Genomic DNA, 22790 nt, shown 5'->3' on the forward strand with positions numbered 1-22790 from the left:
GTAATGACTTGAAGAAACTTGTGATACCATTGATGAGAAGTTTGTTTGAGATCTTAGATGGATTTCTTTAACTTACAAACTATAAACTTTGAAATGCTTGTTAAAAAATTTTCTAGTTGTACCATATATGTCATTTTATCAATGACACCACTGAAAAACATTGTCTTTACATCCATTTGATGTAGTTCCAAATCAAAATGAGCTACTAATGCCATTATGGTTCTAAAAGATTCTTTCGATGATATTGGAGAAAAAGTCTCTTTATAGTCTATGACTTTCTTTTGAGTAACGCCTTTAGCAACTAGACGAGCTTTATATCTTTCTGCATCATCCTTAAAATCTCTTTTGATTTTAAATATCCATATACAACTAATTGTTTTCACAACTTCAGGTAATTTTATGAGATTTCAAAAGTCATTGTCTTTCATAAACTTTATCTCTTCATTCATGGCCTTAATCTACTTTTGCGAGTTAGAACTTTGCATGGCTTGGCCGAAATTGATTGGGTTTTTCTGCCAAACCAATGCCATCTTCATGTTCTTAGAGATAGATTATATATTCATCTGAAATTGTATTTCTCTTTTTTTGTTTTGTTGGATTTCCTTAATAGTACTTCTTGAGATTGTTTAGCTTGCTGTATGGATTGAGATTGAGGAGGATTCTTATTATTCTCTTGTACTATAACTGTGTCTTGAACAATAATAAATATGAAGACCTAATCATTGTCAGTTGTAGATCCTCATCAAAAGTAACATTCCTAATATTTTCTTCCTCCCAACTCAACATTCTCAAGAAATCTCACATTTTCCATTTCAAAAACAGATCTTGATGTAGGAATGTAAAATTTGTATTCCCGTGAATGCTCAGCGTAACCAACAAAGTAGCAATTTATTATTCTTAAGTTCAGTTTTCTTTATGGCGGCCTATGGTCGTGCCTCAACTAAACATTTTCAAATGTGTAAATGCTTTATATTGGGCCTTTTGCCTATCTAAATTTCATAAGGGATTTTGTTAATTGTTTTGCTTGACACCCTATTAAGGATGTAAAGTGTGGTCTTTAAAACTTCTCCCCAAAGTGATTCAGGTAAGAAAGAATGACTAATCATACTTCTCAACGAGTTCTTAAAAGTTTGGTTTTTCACTCTACAACACCATTAATGTTAGGTTTGTCTGGCATGGTGTACTATGGAACAATACCACACTCTTAAAAAAAAGTGCAAAAGGACCTGGAACCATCATATTTTCTATAGTATTCACAACCACGATTAGATTTGACAACTTTATTTTTTTTCAAATCGAAGTTCAACTTCAGCTTTGAAAGATTTGAAAACATCCAAAACTTGAGATTTTTCATGAATTAAATATAGATACTCAAAACGAGAGTAATCATTTACAAATATAATAAAATACCATTGTCTATTTCAAAAGATAGTAGAAAATGGGCCACATATATCGGTATGTATCAACTCTAAGACATCTTTAGCTCTTTCGGCACCTAATTTCCTTTCATTTGATTAGTCCAAATGAGAAATAAAAACTAAATTTCAACTAAACGATGATACATAAAATGTCTCAAACAAATCCAAGTAAAATTTAGTTGTAGAATATAATCTAAAGGTTCCTATAACTTCTACTACAACTATATTTATGTCTGTCACATAGATGTATCTTTTTAGAATCAATTGGCGATCGGCTCCATAGACAACCCTGCATAGTAACATTTAAATGAGTAATAGCAGCATAATCTACCCACCAACTATCAACTGGTGTATAACTTAAACTACTTTCAAAACAAACGAAAGTAAGAATCATACATTTTTTGCACGCCAAGTGGTATATACAGTTCATCTTCATGTGTCCTACTTTCTTACAAAAGAAACAGGTTGAGGCTTGATCTTGTTTCTTACCTATTTTCTGCTGAGAAAGTGCATCTGCAGTAGTATCACACTTTTTTTATATTGAGAAGATGAAACTATATGAGCACTTTCAGTCTTATCTAATTGTAGTCTCTTTTTTTCTTATATACAGTGAGATATAAGCTCATTTTGAGGGACTAAGTGTTCTTCAGAGTGTTATAACTCACTTTAAATTGTCCAAAATGTGCAAGAAGAGAGATCAAAATAAAATGCATGAGTAAATCCTCAGACAACTCTAACTTTAGTACTTTCAATTTGAAAACAAGATGAAACATTTTCATAATATACTCTCTTATATTTCCTTTACCTTTATACCTCATGGAGACAAGTTTGCTCAAAAGTTACTTGCCTTTGCTTTTTCATTCTTAGTGGAAAAAAATTTTAACATCTGTCAAGAACTTTTTGGCATCTTTATTCTCAGGAATTAAGCCTCGAAATGCTTCAGGTATGGAGCATATTCATAATCATGATACTCATTCGATTGAATCTCTTCAAGTTCTCTATTTTAACCTTATTGAGGTTTTCTGTAGTTAAAGTGGGTTTCTCCTCTCGAAGAGCTATATCTAAATCCATACAACCGAGGACAATCTCCACCATATCCTTCCAAACCATAAAGTTTATACCATTTAGTATAAGAATACTACTAACTTGTGTAGAAATACTGGTAGCTGAAACCATAGCAATTGGATTAGAGCAAAAAATATATAGTAAACATTAGTTAAATAATGGCAAAAAGTCCATATTGAGATATGTAGAACAATATTATTTTCAATCTTTGGATAGAAAAATTATTTGTAAGTGATACTCTTATGGCAGTAATTAAATATTATCAAAAATTTCAGTCACATGCTAAGTCTTTCTTCGGATTGACTAAATGCGTACATGAAAAACTTAAACTTTGCAACTTATTTATTACTGCATACATTTTTCATTAATTGGCCAAACAACAATTTTTCTTTGAGCCGATTATTGATCATATAATTAATAGAAAATAAACAAATGCAGACTATGCTTATTATTGGACCAAACAATAAATTTTTTTTAGCCGATTATTGTTCACATATATGATGAACATTAATTTATTCTTAATTCTCTATTATTCAAATATTATTAATGTGTATATATAACTTGAACAAATATAAATCTTCTTTTGGATCAATTAATATTCGCATAAATGACACACATAATAATTCTTATATATTAAAAAAATTAATTAATTTTATATCAAATCAATAGCACATAAAAATTAAATTCAAGACAATCATGGTTTAATAATACTCTATTAATATTTTAGAATAAATAAATTATTTATTTATTTATTATATCAAATTAATTCTACCAAAATAAATAAAAAAAGATATGGTCTTATACAAAATGTATACCCAGATTAATATATTTCAAAATCTAATGCCAAATTTATATATATGGTTGTTACCATTTTCCATTTACTTAACAAAAGTTAACCCATTAAATATTAGGAAAAGGGAGAATACAAATAGTACTGTATTAAACAATTAAAAAAATTTTGAAGACACGTAAGCGAAGTACATATGCACTAATTATCAATTTTATCAGCATCATTATATATATATATATATATATATATATATATATATATATATATATATATATATATATATATATGTTAGAAACTTGGGTATTATGGGTGTTCAAAGTCTCACATCGAGTAGTATGAGATGCTTGATGTTGTATATAAGGAGAGTGGTTCTTTCCCCTTAACAGCTAGCTTTTAAGGTGTGGTTTCCCACTTTTCTTATATTTGACAAGTGTTTATTCTGTTTGTATGACAAGTGGCACAATAAAAAAGTAAAGTAAAGTTCAAATTTTGAAACAAAGAAGAATTGATATTGAGCGCAATCTTTCTCCTTTTGGATCAAAATTTAAATGTGTATATCTGAACTATTTTGAAATCAGTGTTTGAGGAAACAGATTTAAATTCAGGATATTAAAATTCATTTCTTTCCTCAACTTTGTCTATCTCTCTTTATGTTCTTTCTTTCTCGAAAGTGCTATCTGTAATTGAAGCACAAATGGAGTGGCGATTCAAAATACATAGAGATATCACCGGCAAGAAAGAAGAGGGAGCTCACTAGTGATGGAAGCAATAACTGGCAGAGAAGGTAGAGTGGTGGTGGTCGGTGCAGCAGATGGCGGTAGAGGTTTCGAATCGGTCTTCGTCGAGTAGCAGAGATTCCGAATAACAAGCTAGTCGTGGCTGTTGATGCAGCAACAAGGAGAAAGAATAGTGACAACAGTGAGTGGTGTTGCTGCCATCAATAAAAAAGGAGCAGCTAGCAGCAAGTTGTCGACACCAATGAAGAGCTTTGATATCCTATCGTCGGTTGTGTTTTTATAGATTTGAAAAATTATATTGCATTTTAGGAAATTTATGTGATCTAATTTTTTTATTTAATTTTTTTTGCAGTGGTAGCAGGTAACTAGGAGCTAAAATCATGTCTAGGAAATTCACTGAATTTGTCTGGTGACAGACTGACAGTGAATATAGTTGTGAATGAACTAGACACATAACAAGTTTTAGATGGTGATCACGTTATTTTTGTCATTTGTAGATATGCATTTTTTCTAATATATAATAGGTAAAAGATTAATACTTGCCTTATTCATGCCCTTGATTAAATTGGTGATTGTTAGTTATCGTGGTTGTGGTGCATTTTGTTCATAAAATTGATTGCATCAATCCTGTAATACGTGTTTTGGCCTTTTTTTTGTTTAATAATTGAGTTGGATAAGGTACTACTTCTTTGTATCCTCTTAGACATTTATAAATCTAGAATTGGATTCCATTGTTTTCTTGAAATTCGATATGCAAATTCCATTCTCTTCTCCTCTAAATACACCATGTTAAATGGTGAAGTTGAAATGGCAATATGCTAATTATTGAAAGTTGTTGTCTCTTTTATTTGTGTGATTTACTTAGAAATAATAGGTTTATGTGTTCTTCTTTTTTACTTTTCTATTTTTCATATCTATTTCTTTATTTTTAAATTTTTAAATTTTGATTTCTTTAAATTTATTTTCAGATTCACATTGTACTTCTCATAAGCGGACAAGGAAAGTGAGGCTCACAAAGTGGTACTTCCTATACTCTCAAAAAAAATATCTAAGATAAATACTTACTTGCAGCGATGAGTTGTGAGTTGTGTTGCTCCCGTCATTCAAGAAGGAACAGCTAGCGGCAAGTTGACTATACCGATGAAGAGAACGCAGAGATCTGAAACCCTGTTGTCCGCCATGTTGCAGAGGGTAATTTACTTTTTAAAGGTTAGAAAACAAATAAAACTTATGAAGTGTTTCTTTGACCATTAAACTTAAAAAAAAATTGGGTTTCAAAGATTTGAAAAAACAAAAACACATTTCTTGAAAGGATATCATATGTGAATGATTCTCAGAATAAGGGTTTGATTTGAAAGGATATCATGTGTGTATGATTCTATTTTTATTTTTAAATTTTCTTGCTTTTTTATTTCTTTAAATTTATTTTCAAATTCACTGTGTGCTTCTCATAAATAGAATAAGAAAAGTGTACTGGATGGAGTGAGGGCAATAATTTCAGTAAAGAAAATCCTATTAATGGAGAGAACATTGGAGAAAAGACATTATTTGGCATTGAACCTTTATTTGTTGAAGAGATTGCTTTTGTGGTAAGTTCATTACTTTTTTAAATCAACAATGTGTGAGCTTCTTTTTCAATTCTTTGAACATTGATACATTAGAAATTTTATTTTTATCATTGTATAATTTCTGTAGGTTGCAAATAGTCAGATTTTGTATATTCAATTTATGGAAATTATTTCTTTGAAAGATCTAGCATTTTTTAAGTTCCTCCATTTCTTTATCCAGAACATATTGGTGATGTATCGCAAGGAATGACGGCAGATCACAAGATTATTTTTAAAGATGTACAATTCAAATTTTCTGATCTATGAATGTTGAAAGGGTTAGATTAATTTCATTATCATCTTCATTTAAAATTAGATGTATCATTAAGATAATTGCATTATAATTTACTCTTCAAAGTGATGATCATATATAAAGTGGTACTCCCCATACTCTGAAAAAAAAACATCTAAGAGAGACACTTACCTTAAGGTATTTCTTTTTTTATTTCCTCTGCACTGCACCACTTCAGTTTATATCTAAATCTTAATTTAAAAGAATTAAAAAAAGAATCTCCAACTAAGTAGTTCTTTTTTTTTCCTTTATACATGTATGCATATGCAATGAATTAATTACATATTGGTGTTTGCAAAGAATCAGCTATTAATAGGTTTTTGCAAAGTTATCATAAAGCATTCCACTAAGCAATAATATTGGTGTTTCTTAAGGTCCTTTAATGCTTTGCTTTAATAAGCAATCCATGAAACTACTTAGTTTGAAAAGTTTGACTAAAGGAAACTCATACACGTTCCTGTTGTTCAATCTAAAATTTTAATTTTATAGCTTCTTTTTTTAGATTTATACATGATAGGGTTATGGGAACTTCATGATGATTTGGAGAAGGCTTTTATCTTTGTTTGACTAAGTGATTTAGTGTGTTTGTTGTTGTTTAAAGTTCTTGTTGTTGGGTGCAGTCCCATCTTTAAAGATGTATTTGACAAGTGTATAGACTAATTGATCAATAAGTGTTTAGTTTAAATGTATGACAAGTTTCCAGTTTTGATATCAAAATGTTCAGATAACATTCATTGAGCAGTAAGTTTCAACCAAAAAATTTTTGAATTCCAAATCTATGGTTTAAATATCTCTTTTGCCCATATTTTTTTTCTTTCTTAGTTCACAAATCACAGTAGAATTGGAGAATTAGAGCGTGTTCCTCAATTCTGACTCAGTAGTTGACTCTGGCATTGTACCCGTTGGATACTAATGAAATCAAGAGCATGTATAAGTGTTTCTTCTCATTTCCATGGCGTGATTTTCTGTAGCACCTACAAATGTGACTGTTATGTAGTTTTTGTTGACTGATATAAAGATAATTTTCTTGGCAAAAAGAACTCTTTGGCTACTGCACTATGAGGAAGTTCCAGTAAGTATAAATGATTTATATCGAAACTACTTTGGTAAGAATAATTTCTTGAGATGGAGACTAATTATGTGCTTTTATGTGTTTAATTTTAGAAAAAACAGGTTGAAGGAAATCTTTTCTCATTGGGGTTGTCTCCATAGTTCCTTTGAAGGAAAAAGGTTAGCTTACTAATTATTCTAATTAATAACAATTCAGTGCAATATAACATAAGATTATCAAAATTTTGAGTTATTCTCAAAGTTCATAATTTTGTGACGATATGGAAGTAAGCTAAGATTCATCTGTTGGTCAAATTATCTCATCATAATTCAAATATTTGGTGCATTGCGTGAATTAAAGGTATTAAAATTGAATACTAATCAACAATTTTTGTAAACATGAAAATTGAAAACCAAATTAATTTTATTTAAATTCCAGAGATGAATCTTATTTAACTATATATGTAAATTATGATCATTCTTCCATGCTACATATGGTTATGAGTTATGACCATTCTTATTTAATTATATATGTAAATTATGACCATTCTTGCATATGTGAATTTGGAAGACAAATATATAGACTGTCAAATGAAATTTTATTTTGATTGGGTACATTCAAAATTTCAGATCCGGAGGTTGTTATATAAAGGGATCTTGCATCTTAGCTCTTCAAAAAAAAAAGAGATCAATTTGTTTACCTATTTTCTTTTTTTAATGAGTCATCCTTAGTTTGATTTTAATTGCCCTCTTAGATGTCTCGAGTTGTAGGATTTTTCAATTATGCATTTAAACTTTCATTATCAACTATATATACTTAAAAATTACAATTTGGGATGAATAGAAAACTATTACCACTAATCCTTTTACTTTTATTTCCCCGATAATAGATAGATAATGCTTGATTTTTTATCAGAGAATATATGTGGATTTTGATTCAAAGTGTGAGAAAATTGTGGTCGCAATATAGGAGGAACTAGAAGGGTAAAGATAAATGATAAACATGTCACGAAATGTAAGAATGTGTTTTATACAGTTCTATTTTGTGGTAGCATTACAGCAGTATTCTACAACTGTAGCTTCTCTTTTGTAATCTCAATGCCATACTTTATGAATTCAGGTTGTGGATGCTTCAAATGTGGTTTTGTAAATCATATTGCCAAGGAGAGTAGTAATAGATTTCCAATGAAATAACGTGCAAAAATTTGTCACAAGATACAGATAACACCAAATTTGTACATACATTGTATATTCCTATCTAATATTTTGGTTCCATGATTATGTTTACTCAAATAAGTGACAAACTTCATGGTGTGGATGTGATGGTTTTTGATGGAGAAATAAATTCTCAATATTAAATCTTTTTAATTGTTTGTTATTATTTTTTCTCATAAATTATTCTTTATTAGAGTAGTTATTTTTATCTTTGTTGAATGCATTTTTAATTAGGGCCAATGGAAATGATTCACATAATTTTTTTTGTTGAAAAAATACTTAAAAGATGATTGATACTAAAAAATTATTTACAAATTAAATACACAATTCGTGCTTAGCCATAGACTTGGGTTAAATATACATATAATTTTGTAAACAAATTATAACAAATAGATTAAATACACGATCTGTGATTAACTATACACTAGGGGTCTAATTATTATAACTAAATGCCACTTGGTTAGTATTTGTTGTTTGTGTAACTATATTTAAACAAATAAACATAATAGTTTTTATATTTAAGTAGAATTTATTTATATCGGCAAGATTATTTGACTTCTGAAAAAGAGATGGTGTAACAATCTTATACATTGTACAATAAATTTGTTAACAAAAGTAGTTTTTCAAACTAAAAGTAATAATTATTAGTATAAATACACATATTTAATAAATTTTTACCATAGATCAATATTTGGCCTGCGCGTAGTGCAGATTTTACACTAGTAATATATATAAATGGCTAACATGACCGTACAAACATACATAAACAATTGTAACCCAAACGGTATCGATATTAAAAAGGATTATATTTTTAGAAAACAAATTTAGCTTATATGTGTCTAAATGGCACATATAATAAATTTATTATTAATAAAAAGTTTTTATTATAAATATAAAAATTTAAATTTTTAATATATTTATTTTGTCTTTATTAAAAAAATATTTAAAATTTGTTATTAATAATAAACTTATTATATATCTTAAGACATGTGTTAATTGAAAATCCTTAAAAAAATATACTGTATGACAGACGAAAAGTGCAGAATACAATATTCCGTGTACGAACAGTTTGTCTATAAAAAGTTTGTCTTCTAATGAATGGTGAAACATGAAAGGATGATAATGACTATGTTAAGCAATGTGATTTGTTTCATTTGACCAGCTCATAAAGAAAGGCATTTGATCGTCACTAAAAAATGATCGAGTTATCCAATTCTACATTCGTTAACACTAATGGTAAATCACATTATTTTTCTGCGGAATTTCTTTTTTTTAACACTCACTTGAATAACGTTTTGTTTGGTGTTTCATTGAGCAATTAAATTTAGCTTTTAATTGTAACACTATACCACACAGAGTTTTACGCTTAAATCGTAAAACAGAGGAGGTGTGGTATTACGACCTCTAAAATAAATAAATAAATATATATATATATATATATATATATATATATATATATATATATATATATACGTATAGTAATTGAAAGAATATAATATTCGATGAGTCTTAAAGGATAGTTAAAGCAAAATCGTGAAATTAAAAGCACAACACTCAGGAATAATGTTTACTTGCATACGAAGAAAGTATAGGTATATTTACATATATATATATATATATATATATATATATATATATATATATATATATATATATATATATATATATATATATATATATATATATATAACAAAGAGAATAGAGGGTCAATGATACAAAATATTCAAGCCCCGAACTCAGCCTGTGAAGCTAAGGCTGGCTGGAGAATATTTATATACATACTGGTGCACGAAATTGTGATCATCAATGGCGCCATCAACATGGTACGCACAATTACAATCTCAACTCTTTATCACAACTTCGCACAACTAACCAGCAAGTGCACTGGGTCATCCAAGTAATAAACCTTATGCGAGTAAGGGTCGATCCCACGGAGATTGTTGGTATGAAGCAAGCTATGGTCATCTTGTAAATCTCAGTCAGGCAGATTCAAATGGTTATGAATGATGAATAAAACATAAAGATAAAGATAGAGATACTTATGTAATTCATTGGTAAGAATTTCAGATAAGCGTATGGAGATGCTTTGTCCCTTCCGTCTCCCTGCTTTCCTACTGTCTTCATCCAATCCTTCTTACTCCTTTCCATGGCAAGCTGTATGTAGGGTTTCACCGTTGTCAGTGGCTACCTCCCGTCCTCTCAGTGAAAATGTTCAACGCACCCTGTCAAGGCACGGCTAATCATCTGTCGGTTCTTAATCAGGTTGGAATAGAATCCATTGATTCTTTTGCGTTTGTCACTAACGCCCAGCCTTCAGAAGTTTGAAGCTCGTCACAGTCATTCAATCATTGAATCCTACTCAGAATACCACAGACAAGGTTTAGACCTTCCGGATTCTCTTGAATGCCTCCATCAATTCTAGCTTATACCACGAAGATTCCGATTAAGGGATCCAAGAGATATCCACTCAATCTAAGGTAGAATGGAGGTAGTCGTCAGGCACACGTTCATAGGTGAGAATGATGATGAGTGTCACGGATCATCACATTCATCAAGTTGAAGAACAAGTGATATCTTAGAACAAGAACAAGCTGAATTGAATAGAAGAACAATAGTAATTGCATTAATACTCGAGGTACAGCAGAGCTCCACACCTTAATCTATGGTGTGTAGAAACTCTACCATTGAAAATACATAAGAACAAGGTCTAGGCATGGCCGTGAGGCCAGCCCCCAAAACATGATCAAAAGATTCAAAGATCTAAAGATGAAAATACAATAGCAAAAGGTCCTATTTGTAGAGAACTAGTAGCCTAGGGTTTACAAGGATGAGTAAATGACATAAAAATCCACTTCCGGGCCCACTTGGTGTGTGCTTGGGCTGAGCATTGAAGCATTTTCGTGTAGAGACTCTTCTTGGAGTTAAACGCCAGCTTTTATGCCAGTTTGGGCGTTTAACTCCCATTCTTGTGCCAGTTCCGGCGTTTAACGTCGGGCAGTTTTGAGCTGATTTGGAATGCCAGTTTGGGCCATCAAATCTCGGGCAAAGTATGGACTATTATATATTGCTGGAAAGCCCAGGATGTCTACTTTCCAACGCAGTTGAGAGCGCGCCAATTGGAATTCTGTAGCTCCAGAAAATCCACTTCAAGTGCAGGGAGGTCAGAATCCAACAGCATCTGCAGTCCTTTTCAGCCTCTGAATCAGATTTTTGCTCAGGTCCCTCAATTTCAGCCAGAAAATACCTGAAATCACAGAAAAACACACAAACTCATAGTAAAGTCCAGAAAAGTAAATTTTAACTAAAAACTAATAAAAATATACTAAAAACTAACTAAAACATACTAAAAACAATGCCAAAAAGCGTATAAATTATCCGCTCATCACATACATATAAATTTCAAGTCATAAAGTACTCAAAATAACCCTAGTTCTCCATCAAAAGCCTCTACGAGATACAAGAGCTAAGCAAAATGAGGAGAAGTCTATACAATATATATATATATATATATACATCAAATAACCCAACAACGACATCCTAACTCCGTTGTGCCAGGAACTCCAGACGCCTAGTGAGGTGCCTCTCGACCTGCATCTGAAAAGCACAAATATCCGTATGGAATGAGAACCGGAGGATCAGCACGGTAAAGGTACCACATACATAAAATATACGGTCTCGGAAAAGTCGGAGGCAATCCTAGAACTCTGACGCTCATAAAACATAAGGATTTTAAACAGAAACCATAAGCAGGGTGGTTCTCTAAGGTTCTTAAACTTAACCAAACTCTAGCTAAATCCCTCCAAAATCCTTCTCCTTCCTCCAAAATCTTCCAAAACACCAATAGAGTCACACAAACAAGGCAAACATAATTAGAGTACAGTTAATACATGTAACAAGATTAACAAATAGCATATTGATTCACATAGGCAAATTCAATTAATGCACAAGCAAACAAAACAAGCATATGCATATGATGTATGCCTGCCCTATGGCTAATGAGTCTCATCTGTCGGTTATAAAGCCAACTCGACATGTCTGGCTGCTAAACCTTGGACAGTCTCCCATGCGCATATCCCCAAGAGTCTATTCATAGCTTTTTCTCATTCATAAATAAATTCTACTCATTGGGAGATTTCCGGGACGTTAATCTCTTATAGCTTAATCTCTTCACTATATCAAAACTAATATATAGGGTCGTAAAGAGTAAAAATAGAGGTTTAGAGGTTTAAAATTATGTTCAAAACAAAAAAAATCAATTTGATGAAAAATAGGGCCCCGCAGATGTGGTATTTTTCCCAACTCACGTACGTAACCCTTGTCCGCGTACGCGAGTGCCCCTCACATACGCGGCACTTGCCTGCATGCGCAAGTGCACCAAACCGAAGCAAATGGCGCGTACACAACCATGAGCCTGCATATGCGTCGCCTTCATTTTCCTGAAAAAGCTGTTAAAGTGCAGATTTCACATTTTACATCTCCAACTTCCGACGCGCATAACTCTTTTGTTAAAAATCGTTTTTCATCTATTCTTCAAACGGTGTAAACTTCACGGACCCAACTTTCATATAAAATAAGTTTAGAAAAGTTTGAGGGTTCGAAAGCAAAATTATGACCCGCTGAAGTTCGGCCAAAAATTCAATTTTTACAAAAACTTCTCCAACCTCTATTTTACCAAACCTAACTCATTTCTAACATTCCAAACTTGCAAACAATATCAAGACATACCAAATCATACATCATCATTCCACATTCATATTATGACACCCTTATATATAAATTCATCAAGTCTAACATCAATAAACTTAATACCCACAATTCACCATTTGTCAGATTCAATCCCAAGAATTACAAAATCAACACAACCTCAAATTCAAACATTAACATATTACCATTATTCATTCAATTAATCATTTTATCAATTATCAACCATAAGTATCAACCACCAATCCAATTCCCATAGTAATCCAACATTTCTCATCAATTCTACTGCATATTCAACATAATCATACATTCCAATCTATCCTATGGTCACCTAGCCTACATTTTCACAAGACATTATATATTACATACGAGAAACCAAAACTATACCTTGAATGATTTCTCTATACGCCAAAGACACCTCAATTACTCATGACCACAAGCCTCCACCACCAAAATTCAGCAACCAAGGTTCACTTCCAAGCTTTTAATCACCTCAAATATTGTTCTGCAATCACATATTCACTATCTAATATACATTATCACAAACATATACACAAACTTAATACTTAACCAAAATTAATCAAGATATTCACTAGGGTTTGTGATTTCTCACCTTACTGACGGAAAATTGGGTCAAAACCCGGCAAGCCCCCTAAGTTAGCTTGATCCTAAACATCAAAACCAACAAAATTTCAACACCCAAACCGTAGGATTTTTGAAATTGGGGGAGGAGATAATCAAAACTAAAAAATTACTTCTTTACCTAATTAAGTATTGGACTTTGTAGAGCTCGACGTTGCGGTCGCGAGGGCACAAACGGTGCGGCGATCGGAGCTCGGAGTTGAAAGATACGTGGATTTGAATTGAAAATAAGGGTTTGTAATATTTGAGTGTTTTTCCTCTTCTTGCTGAGTTCTTCAGTGTTTTTGCATGAAGAAGGAGAGAGAATGAGCTGAAGCTCATTATATTTGTGGGTTGGATTGGACCCAGTTTGACCAGTTTGTCCCAAATGGGCCAATCTTGGGCCAAATTTTTTAAAATTAGTGTCAAAATTCGTATTTTAATTAATCCTTCCTAATTAAACTATAAAATTTCATTTTCTAATTTCTTTTATTAGTATTTAATTTATTGGATAATTATTCATTAATTACGTAGCGTTTACATCCTACCTACCTAAATTAGAATTTTGCCCAAAAATTCAAATTTGGTTATCTGAGAACAAGTGTGGATAGTCCTTTCGCATTTCGGATTCAAGTTCCCACGTGTGTTGTTCGATTCCAGCCCAATTCCAAGCAACTTTCACCAATGAAACCTCTTTGTCGCGCAACCGTTTAATGCTGGTGTCATCAATTCTAACCGGGGTTACTTGCAGTGTCAAATCTTCTCTTACTTGAACCGATTCAGGTTCCAGAACATGACTGGCATCAGGAGTATACTTTCAAAACTGTGACACATGAGACACATCGTGCATGTTTGAAAAATGGGGCGGTAAGGCAATTCTGTAGGCTAACGGTCCAATCCTTTTCAAAATTTGAAATGGACCGATATAATGAGTTTTTAGTTTCTTTGTTTTGATCGCTTTACCCACTTCGGTTGCTAGTGTGACCTTTAAGAACACATGCTCCCCTTTCTCAAACTCTAAAGGCTTTCTCCTTTGATCGGCGTAGCTTTTTTTATGACTTTGAGCAACAAGCATTCGGCTTCGGATTTTCTTGATCTGTTCGATAGTTTTAACTATCATTTCAGGGCCTAACAAGCTTATTTCCCCAGCTTCATACTAGCATAGAGGAGATTGTCACTTTCTCCAATACAGAGCCTCATACGGAGCCATTCTAATGCTCGTATAGTAGCCATTATTATACGCAAACTCCACTAGCGGCATATACCGATCCCAGCTCACCGGCTGGTCCAAAACACAATTCCTCAGCATATTCTCTAGGGTTTGGATTGTCATCTCTGATTAGCCATCGGTTTGAGGGCAGTATGCCATATTGAAGCTTAACTAAGTTCCAAATGCCCGTTGGAAGGCTCCCCAGAATCTAGATGTGAAACGTGGATCTCTATTGGAGATTATGGTGGTAGCCATGCCATGCAACCTCATAATTTCCTTGATGTACAAACATGCTAGCTCTTCTAAGGTACAATTCATCCGAATGGATAAAAAGTGAGTTGACTTTGTCAGCCGATCCACAATCATCCAGACAGCATCAAATCCAGCTCGAGTTCTTAGCAAACCCAACACAAAATCCATTGCGATGCCCTCCTATTTTTATTGTAGAATTTCTAAGGGCTGAGGGTTCTAGATGGTCTGATGCTCAATTTTGACTTTTTGACAGTTAAGCATTTAGATACATAGGACGCCACATCAGTTTTCATTCCTGGAGCGACATCCCAACTCCGTTGTGCTAGGAACTCCAAATGCCTAGCGAGGTGCCTCTCGACCTGTATTTGAAAAATACAAATATCCGTATCAAATGAGAACCAAACATTCTCAACATGGTAAAGGTACCACATACATAAGATATAAGGTCTCAAAAAAGTCATAGGCGATCTTAGAACTCCGGCACCCATATTATAAAACTTAAGGATTTTAAATAGAAACCATAAGCAGGGTGGTTCTCTAAGGTTCTTAAACTTAACCAAAATCTAACTAAATCCCTCCAAAATCATTCTCCTTCCTCCAAAATCCTCCAAAACACCAATAGAGTCACTGATGAGCAGATATTTTATACACTTTTTAGTATTGTTTTCTTAATGTTTCGGTTATGTTTTGTTAAGTTTTATCAAGTTCTAGCATGTTTTAGTGCAAAAATTACTATTTGGATGCTACTTTGAGATTTTGTGATTTTTCTATAATTTTAGGTGATTTTTGGGTGATTCTGATAAGTTTTAGGAAAGTCTTATTCAAAGACAAAGAAAGGGTTGCAGATGTTGTCAGATTCTGACCTCCGTGCATTCAAACGAGAATTTCTGGAGCTATAGAAGTCCAAATGACGCGTTCAGAACGGCTTTGGAAAGATAACATTCAGGGCTTTCCAGCAATATATAATAGTTCATACTTATCTTTGGAAATGATGGCCCAAAACGGGTGTTAAACGCCCTACTGACCCCTTGCCTAGCGTTTGGACGCCCTAGAAGGACCAAGATGGCTTTTAGATGCCCAAAAGGGAGCAAGCTTGGCATCCAACGCCCCAACAGAAGTCCTAGCACGTGGAATCACCCCATGCTCAACCCAAACACTCACCAAGTGGGCCCAAAAAGTAGATTTTTGCACCAGGAGTCCATTTTATCTTACTTTTTTAATCCTTAGTCATTAGAATAGTATATATAGACAAAAGTTCACCTTTTGTTAGAGACTTTTGCCCTTTTGCACGTTTTCCATTATCTTTCTATAAGCTATGAGCAACTAAACCTCCTAAGTTAGGGTTAGGAGCTCTGCTGATTTTGATGGATTAATAATATTACTGTTTCTATTTAATTACATGTTTGGTTCTATTCTCTTATGCATTCTCATTCTTAATCTCATGAATTGAGGATGAACCATGACATTCATCCTTGTTCTACATGGGTTCCGTGTGAGTCGTGACCCGGATAGCATTGAACCACGGCTAGAGAGTTCATTGCGGATTCCAAGAGAGTACCTGGGCAACTTTTGATACGTGACATGAAATCCCATTGACCGTGGGTTACTGAGGTCTCTGTGGCGCTAAGGATAGAGTCAGAAAAGTAGCACTCTCTGATCTGGAAGATCTGACCTTGTGTGTGGCGTTTTGAGTAGGATCGCAAAGGGGAGTGGATTGCTTAGAGTTTCATCTTCGGCTACAGTGAGAAGCCATGAGTCAACTTTATGAGAGGACATGAGTTACTCAGATATGGTGGACTACTGTGGTTTAGAAGAGATTAACTTGATGAGAGGACATGAGTTAGTCACTTACGACTGCCATTGAATGAATCATTCCTTATTGAAGTAGATAGTAAGAATAGTTAATTCGGAAAGAAATAGCATCTCCAAAGCCTTAACTGAATCCTTATCACTGTTTTCACCTCAATCTGGTATTTTGTTCTTTATTATTTTGTTTATGCGTTTAATTACACAACCATCTTTTCTAATCGCCTGACTAAATTTTACAAGATAGCCATTTCTTGCTCAATCCGACAATCTCCATGGGATTCGACCCTTATTCACCTGAGGTATTACTTGGACGACCCGGTACACTTGCCGGTTCAGTTGTGCGGAATTAAATTCTGCGCACCCGTCACACAGACAAACAAAACAGACAAGGCGAACACAATTAGAGTACAGTTAATTTAGGTAACAAGTATAACAAATAGCATATTGATTCATATAAGCAAATCCAATTAATGCACTAGCAAACAAAACAAGCATATGCATATGATGTATGCCTGCTCTATGGCTGATGAGTCTCATCTGTCGGTTATAAAGCCAACCCGACATGTCCAGTTGCTAAACCTCAGACAGGCCCCCGTGCGCGCATCCCCAAGAGTCTATGCATAGCTTTTTCTCATTCATAAATAAATTATGCTCATTGGGGGAATTTCCGGGGCGTTAAAGTATCCAGCCACATCTTACGACGTAGGGTCAATAGAGTATCGAGTTTTGACCTAGAGCACGTGGTGGCAAGCCACTGCATCTTACCCAAGGAAACTTGTATCTCAGATAAAGAAGTGCATAAGCCACATTCACATTCATATTTATTCATTCATATTCATCATGGCCTGCCAAATCATCATTCATTTTCATTCATTCAATTTCATTAAGGCCAAATACCTGATACATACCCCTTTTCTGCACTTTCCATTCATATTTCATCATGTTCGAAGCTTTTTTCACCTCCAAGTTACCCCATTCTTATAGCTTAATCTCTTCACTTTACTCAAAACTAATATTTAGGGTCTAAAAGAGTAAATATAGAGGTTTAGAGATTTAAAATCATGTTTAAAATACATAAACTTAATTTGTTGAAAAACAGGGCCCCGCGTACGCGAACTATGTCACGCATACGCAGATGTGGTATTTTTTCCAACTCGCGTACGCACCCAGTCACTGACGTCGGTCTTCCCCGTTCTATTACCGCCTCAACCTTTGAAGAATCCACTACTATTCCTCCTCTACTCACCACACATCTAGGAATTTTACTTCTTCCTTCCAGAATTCACACTTCGACAACTTTGCATACAACTTTCACTCCTTCTGGATTTGCAACTCAATCTTCAGATGCTTTTCACATTCTTTCACCGTCTTTGAGTAAACCAGGATGTCATCTATGAACACCACCACAAACTTATCCAAAAAGTGACAAAATATATTGTTCATGTAATCCATGAACACAGCAGGCGCGTTTGTCAACCCAAAGAAGATCACTGCTTATTCATAGTGACCATAGCATGTTCTAAATGCCGTTTTCCGAATATCATCCTCCTTTACTCTTATCTGATGCTAACCTAACCTCAAATCGATCTTCGAAAACACCCCAGATCATTGCAATTGATCCATTAAGTCATCGATCCTCGGCAATGGGTACTTATTCTTCACCATCACTTTATTTAACTGTCAGTAATCCACACAGAGTCGCATTCCTCCATCTTTCTTCTTCACCAATAAAACTGGCACTCCCTACGGAGATACACTTGGTCGAATGAACCTCTTACTCAGAAGCTCTTCCAACTGAGTCTTAAGTTTAGCTAGCTCTATCGGAGCCATTCTGTACGGCACAATTGATACTGGGCCGGCTCCCAACACCAAGTCTATCACAAATTCAATTTTTCTTTAAGGTGGGAATTCGAGAATGTCTTCAGGAAACACTTCAGGAAACTCCTTAACTAGCAAAATTTAGTCTAACTTCTGCTCATCGCCTGACGCATTCGAAGCTAAAAGTATATAACCCTGACACTCGTTCCCACTACAGTTCACTATTACAGAATTCAGGTAATAACTCTTAGCTACAACTGCTCCTCCTTTTCCTTCCGACATAAAGCGAATTGTTCGCTCAAAGTAATCTAACAACACTCGGTTCTTTGACAACCAATCAAACCCCAAAATCATCTCCAACCTAACCATCGGCAAACAAATTAAGTCATGAACAAAAGATCTATCCTCAATCTTGAAAGGTATTTGCCTACAACCTAATCTAGTCACAACTATCTGAGATAGGGTATGCGCATGCAAATCGAAAGCTAAGTGCGAGATTTTTAACCCTAGTTTAGCAGCCTTATCAAATGTAATGAATGAATGTGAAGATCCCGTATCATGCAATGTAACCAACACTTTGTCACTAATAAAACATTTATCTCTCATCAAAGGATCTGACTTAGCAGCATCATTGGCATTCACAGCAAACACTTGGTCTTGTTGTTGGTTCCAACGCACATTCGGATTCCTTCTATAAGGGCAATCCTTTGTAATGTGTCCTGGCAATCCACAAGTAAAATAGCCACGTATATCCAGCATGCACGAATCAAAGGATGAAAAGATCTACAACGGTCAAAAATTAAGTCCGGAGAGGTCTTACTCTGTTTACCTCTTTCCTTCGCCTGGTGATACAGATCGTAGTTAGTCCTCCTAAAGTTTCCTTGACCTTGAGGGTGTTGAGGGGCATGTCCACATCTTTTGAAGTTTTGACCCCTAGACTGGAAATATTTTCCATGGCCTCTGTTGATGCCTCCACGAGTATCCCTTGCCAATGCTACCTTCTTAGCACAATCTTCAATAACCCTTGCCTTGTTCACTAACTCAGAAAACCTCCGAATCTCCAACGGAGCCACAACACTCATAATGTTCTCCCTAAGACCTCCTTGGTACTTTATGCACTTCCAACCCTCATAGGACACAGAGGTCCCCTGACATACCCTTGAGAACCTACAGAGTTCTCAAACTTATTGGTATACTCAGCTACAGACATTGACCCTTGTTTCAGTTGCATGAGTTTCAACTCTCCAGCCTCCCTCACTGACTCTGGAAAATATCTTGTAGAAAGTGGTCCGAAACAACTCCCATGGAATGTCCGCATTCTGAAGTTCTAGCTCTCGGCATTCTCTCTACCACCAGTGTTGATTCTCTTCCATCAACTGATAAGCCACAAACTCTATGAATTGATTATCGGAGACATGCTAAGTTTGCAGGGCATGCTCCATGGATTGGAACTAATTATCTATTTTAGTAGGATTTGTTGTTCCTCTGAAAGTCAGTAGGTTCACCTGCAGGAAAGCTGATAGTGTCATTGGAGCACCTACTAAGTTGTTCTCGGCCCCTTCTCCATTTCCATTTTTATTTCTGGCTGGTTGCCCCAACCTTTCCATAGCTTGTGTCATCACAGTAGCACTCGCTTGTATCGAGTTAGCTAGGTTAGTCATTGCCATCATGAACTCGACATGGTTATTGGCCGGTTGGTCATCCTCATTATCTCCTTGTGTCTGTGGTCAACCCCATCCACGAGTCGCCATTCAGGATCCTGTCCATACCAAACAATTGATATCAAAGTGATCAGTCTCAATATCTCAAGTCTAGTGATTTAATTATCTCAAAAAGGTACTCACAAACAAGCATGCTATGCATATCAAACAGATATCCTAAATAGCACGAAAGAAAAAATGACCTAGAGTATGCAATGAAGCACAAACAGTCCATCCCTCAAGCTCACGAGGGTGAACCACTCTGATACCACTAAATGTAACACCCTATCACTCTTAGCCTTACCTCTAGCTGTAAAGAAAAAGGACGACAAAGCGATATGACAGTTCTAAAGCTCATACAATAAAATATAGTCAAAGAATATAATATACTAGAAGCTCAAAGAAAGAATAAAAGCTCAAAGACTCATAAAACAGAGATAAAAAAGCGCGAAATATTCACACATGATAACTAAAGTGTAAAGATAAGAGAAAAGATCATAGATACAAGATAAACAAGGTATATATATACTAAGGTTCTGAAAACCGAACCAGTTATTAAACCGATTAAGTGACCAGTTCAACGGTTTAATGGTTCAACCAAGGTTGAACCGTGGTTGAATCGGTTTAATTAAATATTCAATAAAATCTTTAAAATTTTAATTATTTCTAAATAAAATCTAAAATAAAAATTTTTTAATTAACTTCGAACAAGTTCTTACTGAGATAATGAGCAACAATTCTCAAAACAAATATTCAGAATCCAAACCCAGCAAACTAATTATGCAGAAACAAGTTTCTAGAGTTTCAGGAAACAAAGAAAAGAAGAGTACTTGAGAGAACTTGAAAAAAATATTAGAAACTAATTAATTGTGACTAATCAGTAACAAACAAGAAAGTGAGAGAAGCCCACATCAAAATCACATACACATAGGTCATAAGAATTAACAACAATGCATTCAGGACACAATTGATAACCAAAGAACAAGTGCAAATAAATTAAGTTATATTATTTCAAGATTAACTTGTTCTTCCGTCACTGTACATAATCACTTAAATTCTACATAAGTCACACACATAAAGCAAATAAGGATCAAATTTTGCCATTTTCACTTCTACAAAGTTGATAAGTCACCTAGAAGGAAGAACTGCTTGTGGAACAAAAGGAGTATACGCTGTTTCTCTCTTAGCTGCAAGACGTTGTGCCTTCTGAAATTTGTTTAACACAGCCTTAAAATCTTTTGCGGGTTTGGCATCTGCCATCTTCTTGCTTGCTTGCAAAATAAAAATTTTGAAATTAAAGGTGTTGAAGTTCATGTCTCGAACACGGGCTAGATAGGGTTAGGGTTCTTCAGAAGGGGATTTTGAATTTAGAGAGAAAGAAAGATGGAGGGGTGTTGTGTGTAACAGCGACGACGTCGGCGATTGCAAGGCTTCTGACAGGGAGGAGTTGATGGGAGGGTAGTAGCCACGATGACGTCTATAAAGTGGCTGGAAGGCAATGATTGTGACGGCAATGGGGTGAGCAAGAAAAGCAAAATGGACGAGCTTGCGCAGGTGAAGGGAAGGGGACGACGGCGAAGAGGGGGAATGCAGCGGTTGGGTAGGAGGAGAGCAAGGCTGGGAGACGACTAGGAGAGGAAGAAAAATGATTTCAGAAGGGAGAGGGTTATGCGTTTAGGTTGGATTTGGGAATTGAGAATGGGGATAGTGGGCTTTCTGTCTTTTTTCTTTTTTTCTTTTTTTTTTGTTTCAGGCGTTAAACGACGCCGTTTCTGAAACAAATGACAAAATCGGACCTTTAAAAAACCTGCTAAAAAATCGGACGGTTCTGCTGGTTCACCGGTTAACTGTCGGTTCGACCGATTTTTTCACTGGTTTTTTGTCAAGCGGTTTCTAACCTTACCCGGACCGGCTAGGTGACCGGTTCTCGGTTAATCCACTTGAACCGGTCGGTCCGGTTCGATTTTCAGAACTATGATATATACAATAACAAAGGGAAAACTAATCATAGCCCGCGGAGTTTAGGCCGACTAGTTCCAACAAAATACAACAGAGTTTTTGAGTGCTAAAATAGATACATCTTATCTCTCAAAGTTAAGCCTCTAAGGCAACAAGTTCAATATACAAAAGTGAGAGAAACTACATCAAATTGACAAAATAAAAAGGAGAGCAATCCTTCACTCTGTCACCATCTGTAACTCACCAAAGTGGGTTGCGACTTGCATCTGAAAAAGAACAATAACATATGGTATGAGAACCGGAGGTTCTCAGTATGGTAACAGTGCCCAATAAATAAGATATAAGGTTCCGAAAAGTCAAAGGCGATCCTAGAACTTTCCACATGCATACAATTCAAACTTAGAAATATTTAAATAAAATTCCATAAAAGGGCTATCTAATTTAAAGGAATTTCTAACTAGCAGAGTCACCACTGTCATACAGCCTTTGCCAACCTATCCTCCGTGCGATCCCATCGCCACCACCTACCGAACCTCCTCATTTCTA

General features: G+C 34.7%; 2 protein-coding genes across 2 annotated transcripts; both read right to left on the reverse strand.

The window, feature by feature from the left end:
* Nucleotides 1-14073: 14073 nt before the first annotated feature.
* Nucleotides 14074-18597, reverse strand: LOC130934384 (uncharacterized). The gene is made up of 4 exons (XM_057863959.1): nt 18523-18597; nt 15228-15317; nt 14464-14592; nt 14074-14310 (listed from the first exon to the last, which is right to left on the reverse strand). Exons 1-4 carry the CDS (start codon nt 18595-18597, stop codon nt 14074-14076), a joined length of 531 nt encoding a protein of 176 aa, XP_057719942.1.
* Nucleotides 18598-18726: 129 nt separating this feature from the next.
* LOC130934385 (uncharacterized) lies at nt 18727-19667 on the reverse strand. Its single transcript, XM_057863960.1, has 2 exons — nt 19415-19667; nt 18727-19304 (listed from the first exon to the last, which is right to left on the reverse strand). Exons 1-2 carry the CDS (start codon nt 19665-19667, stop codon nt 18727-18729), a joined length of 831 nt encoding a protein of 276 aa, XP_057719943.1.
* Nucleotides 19668-22790: the final 3123 nt, after the last annotated feature.

Source organism: Arachis stenosperma, chromosome 6 (genome assembly GCF_014773155.1).
Source record: "Arachis stenosperma cultivar V10309 chromosome 6, arast.V10309.gnm1.PFL2, whole genome shotgun sequence".
Classification (NCBI taxonomy): Eukaryota; Viridiplantae; Streptophyta; class Magnoliopsida; order Fabales; family Fabaceae; genus Arachis; species Arachis stenosperma.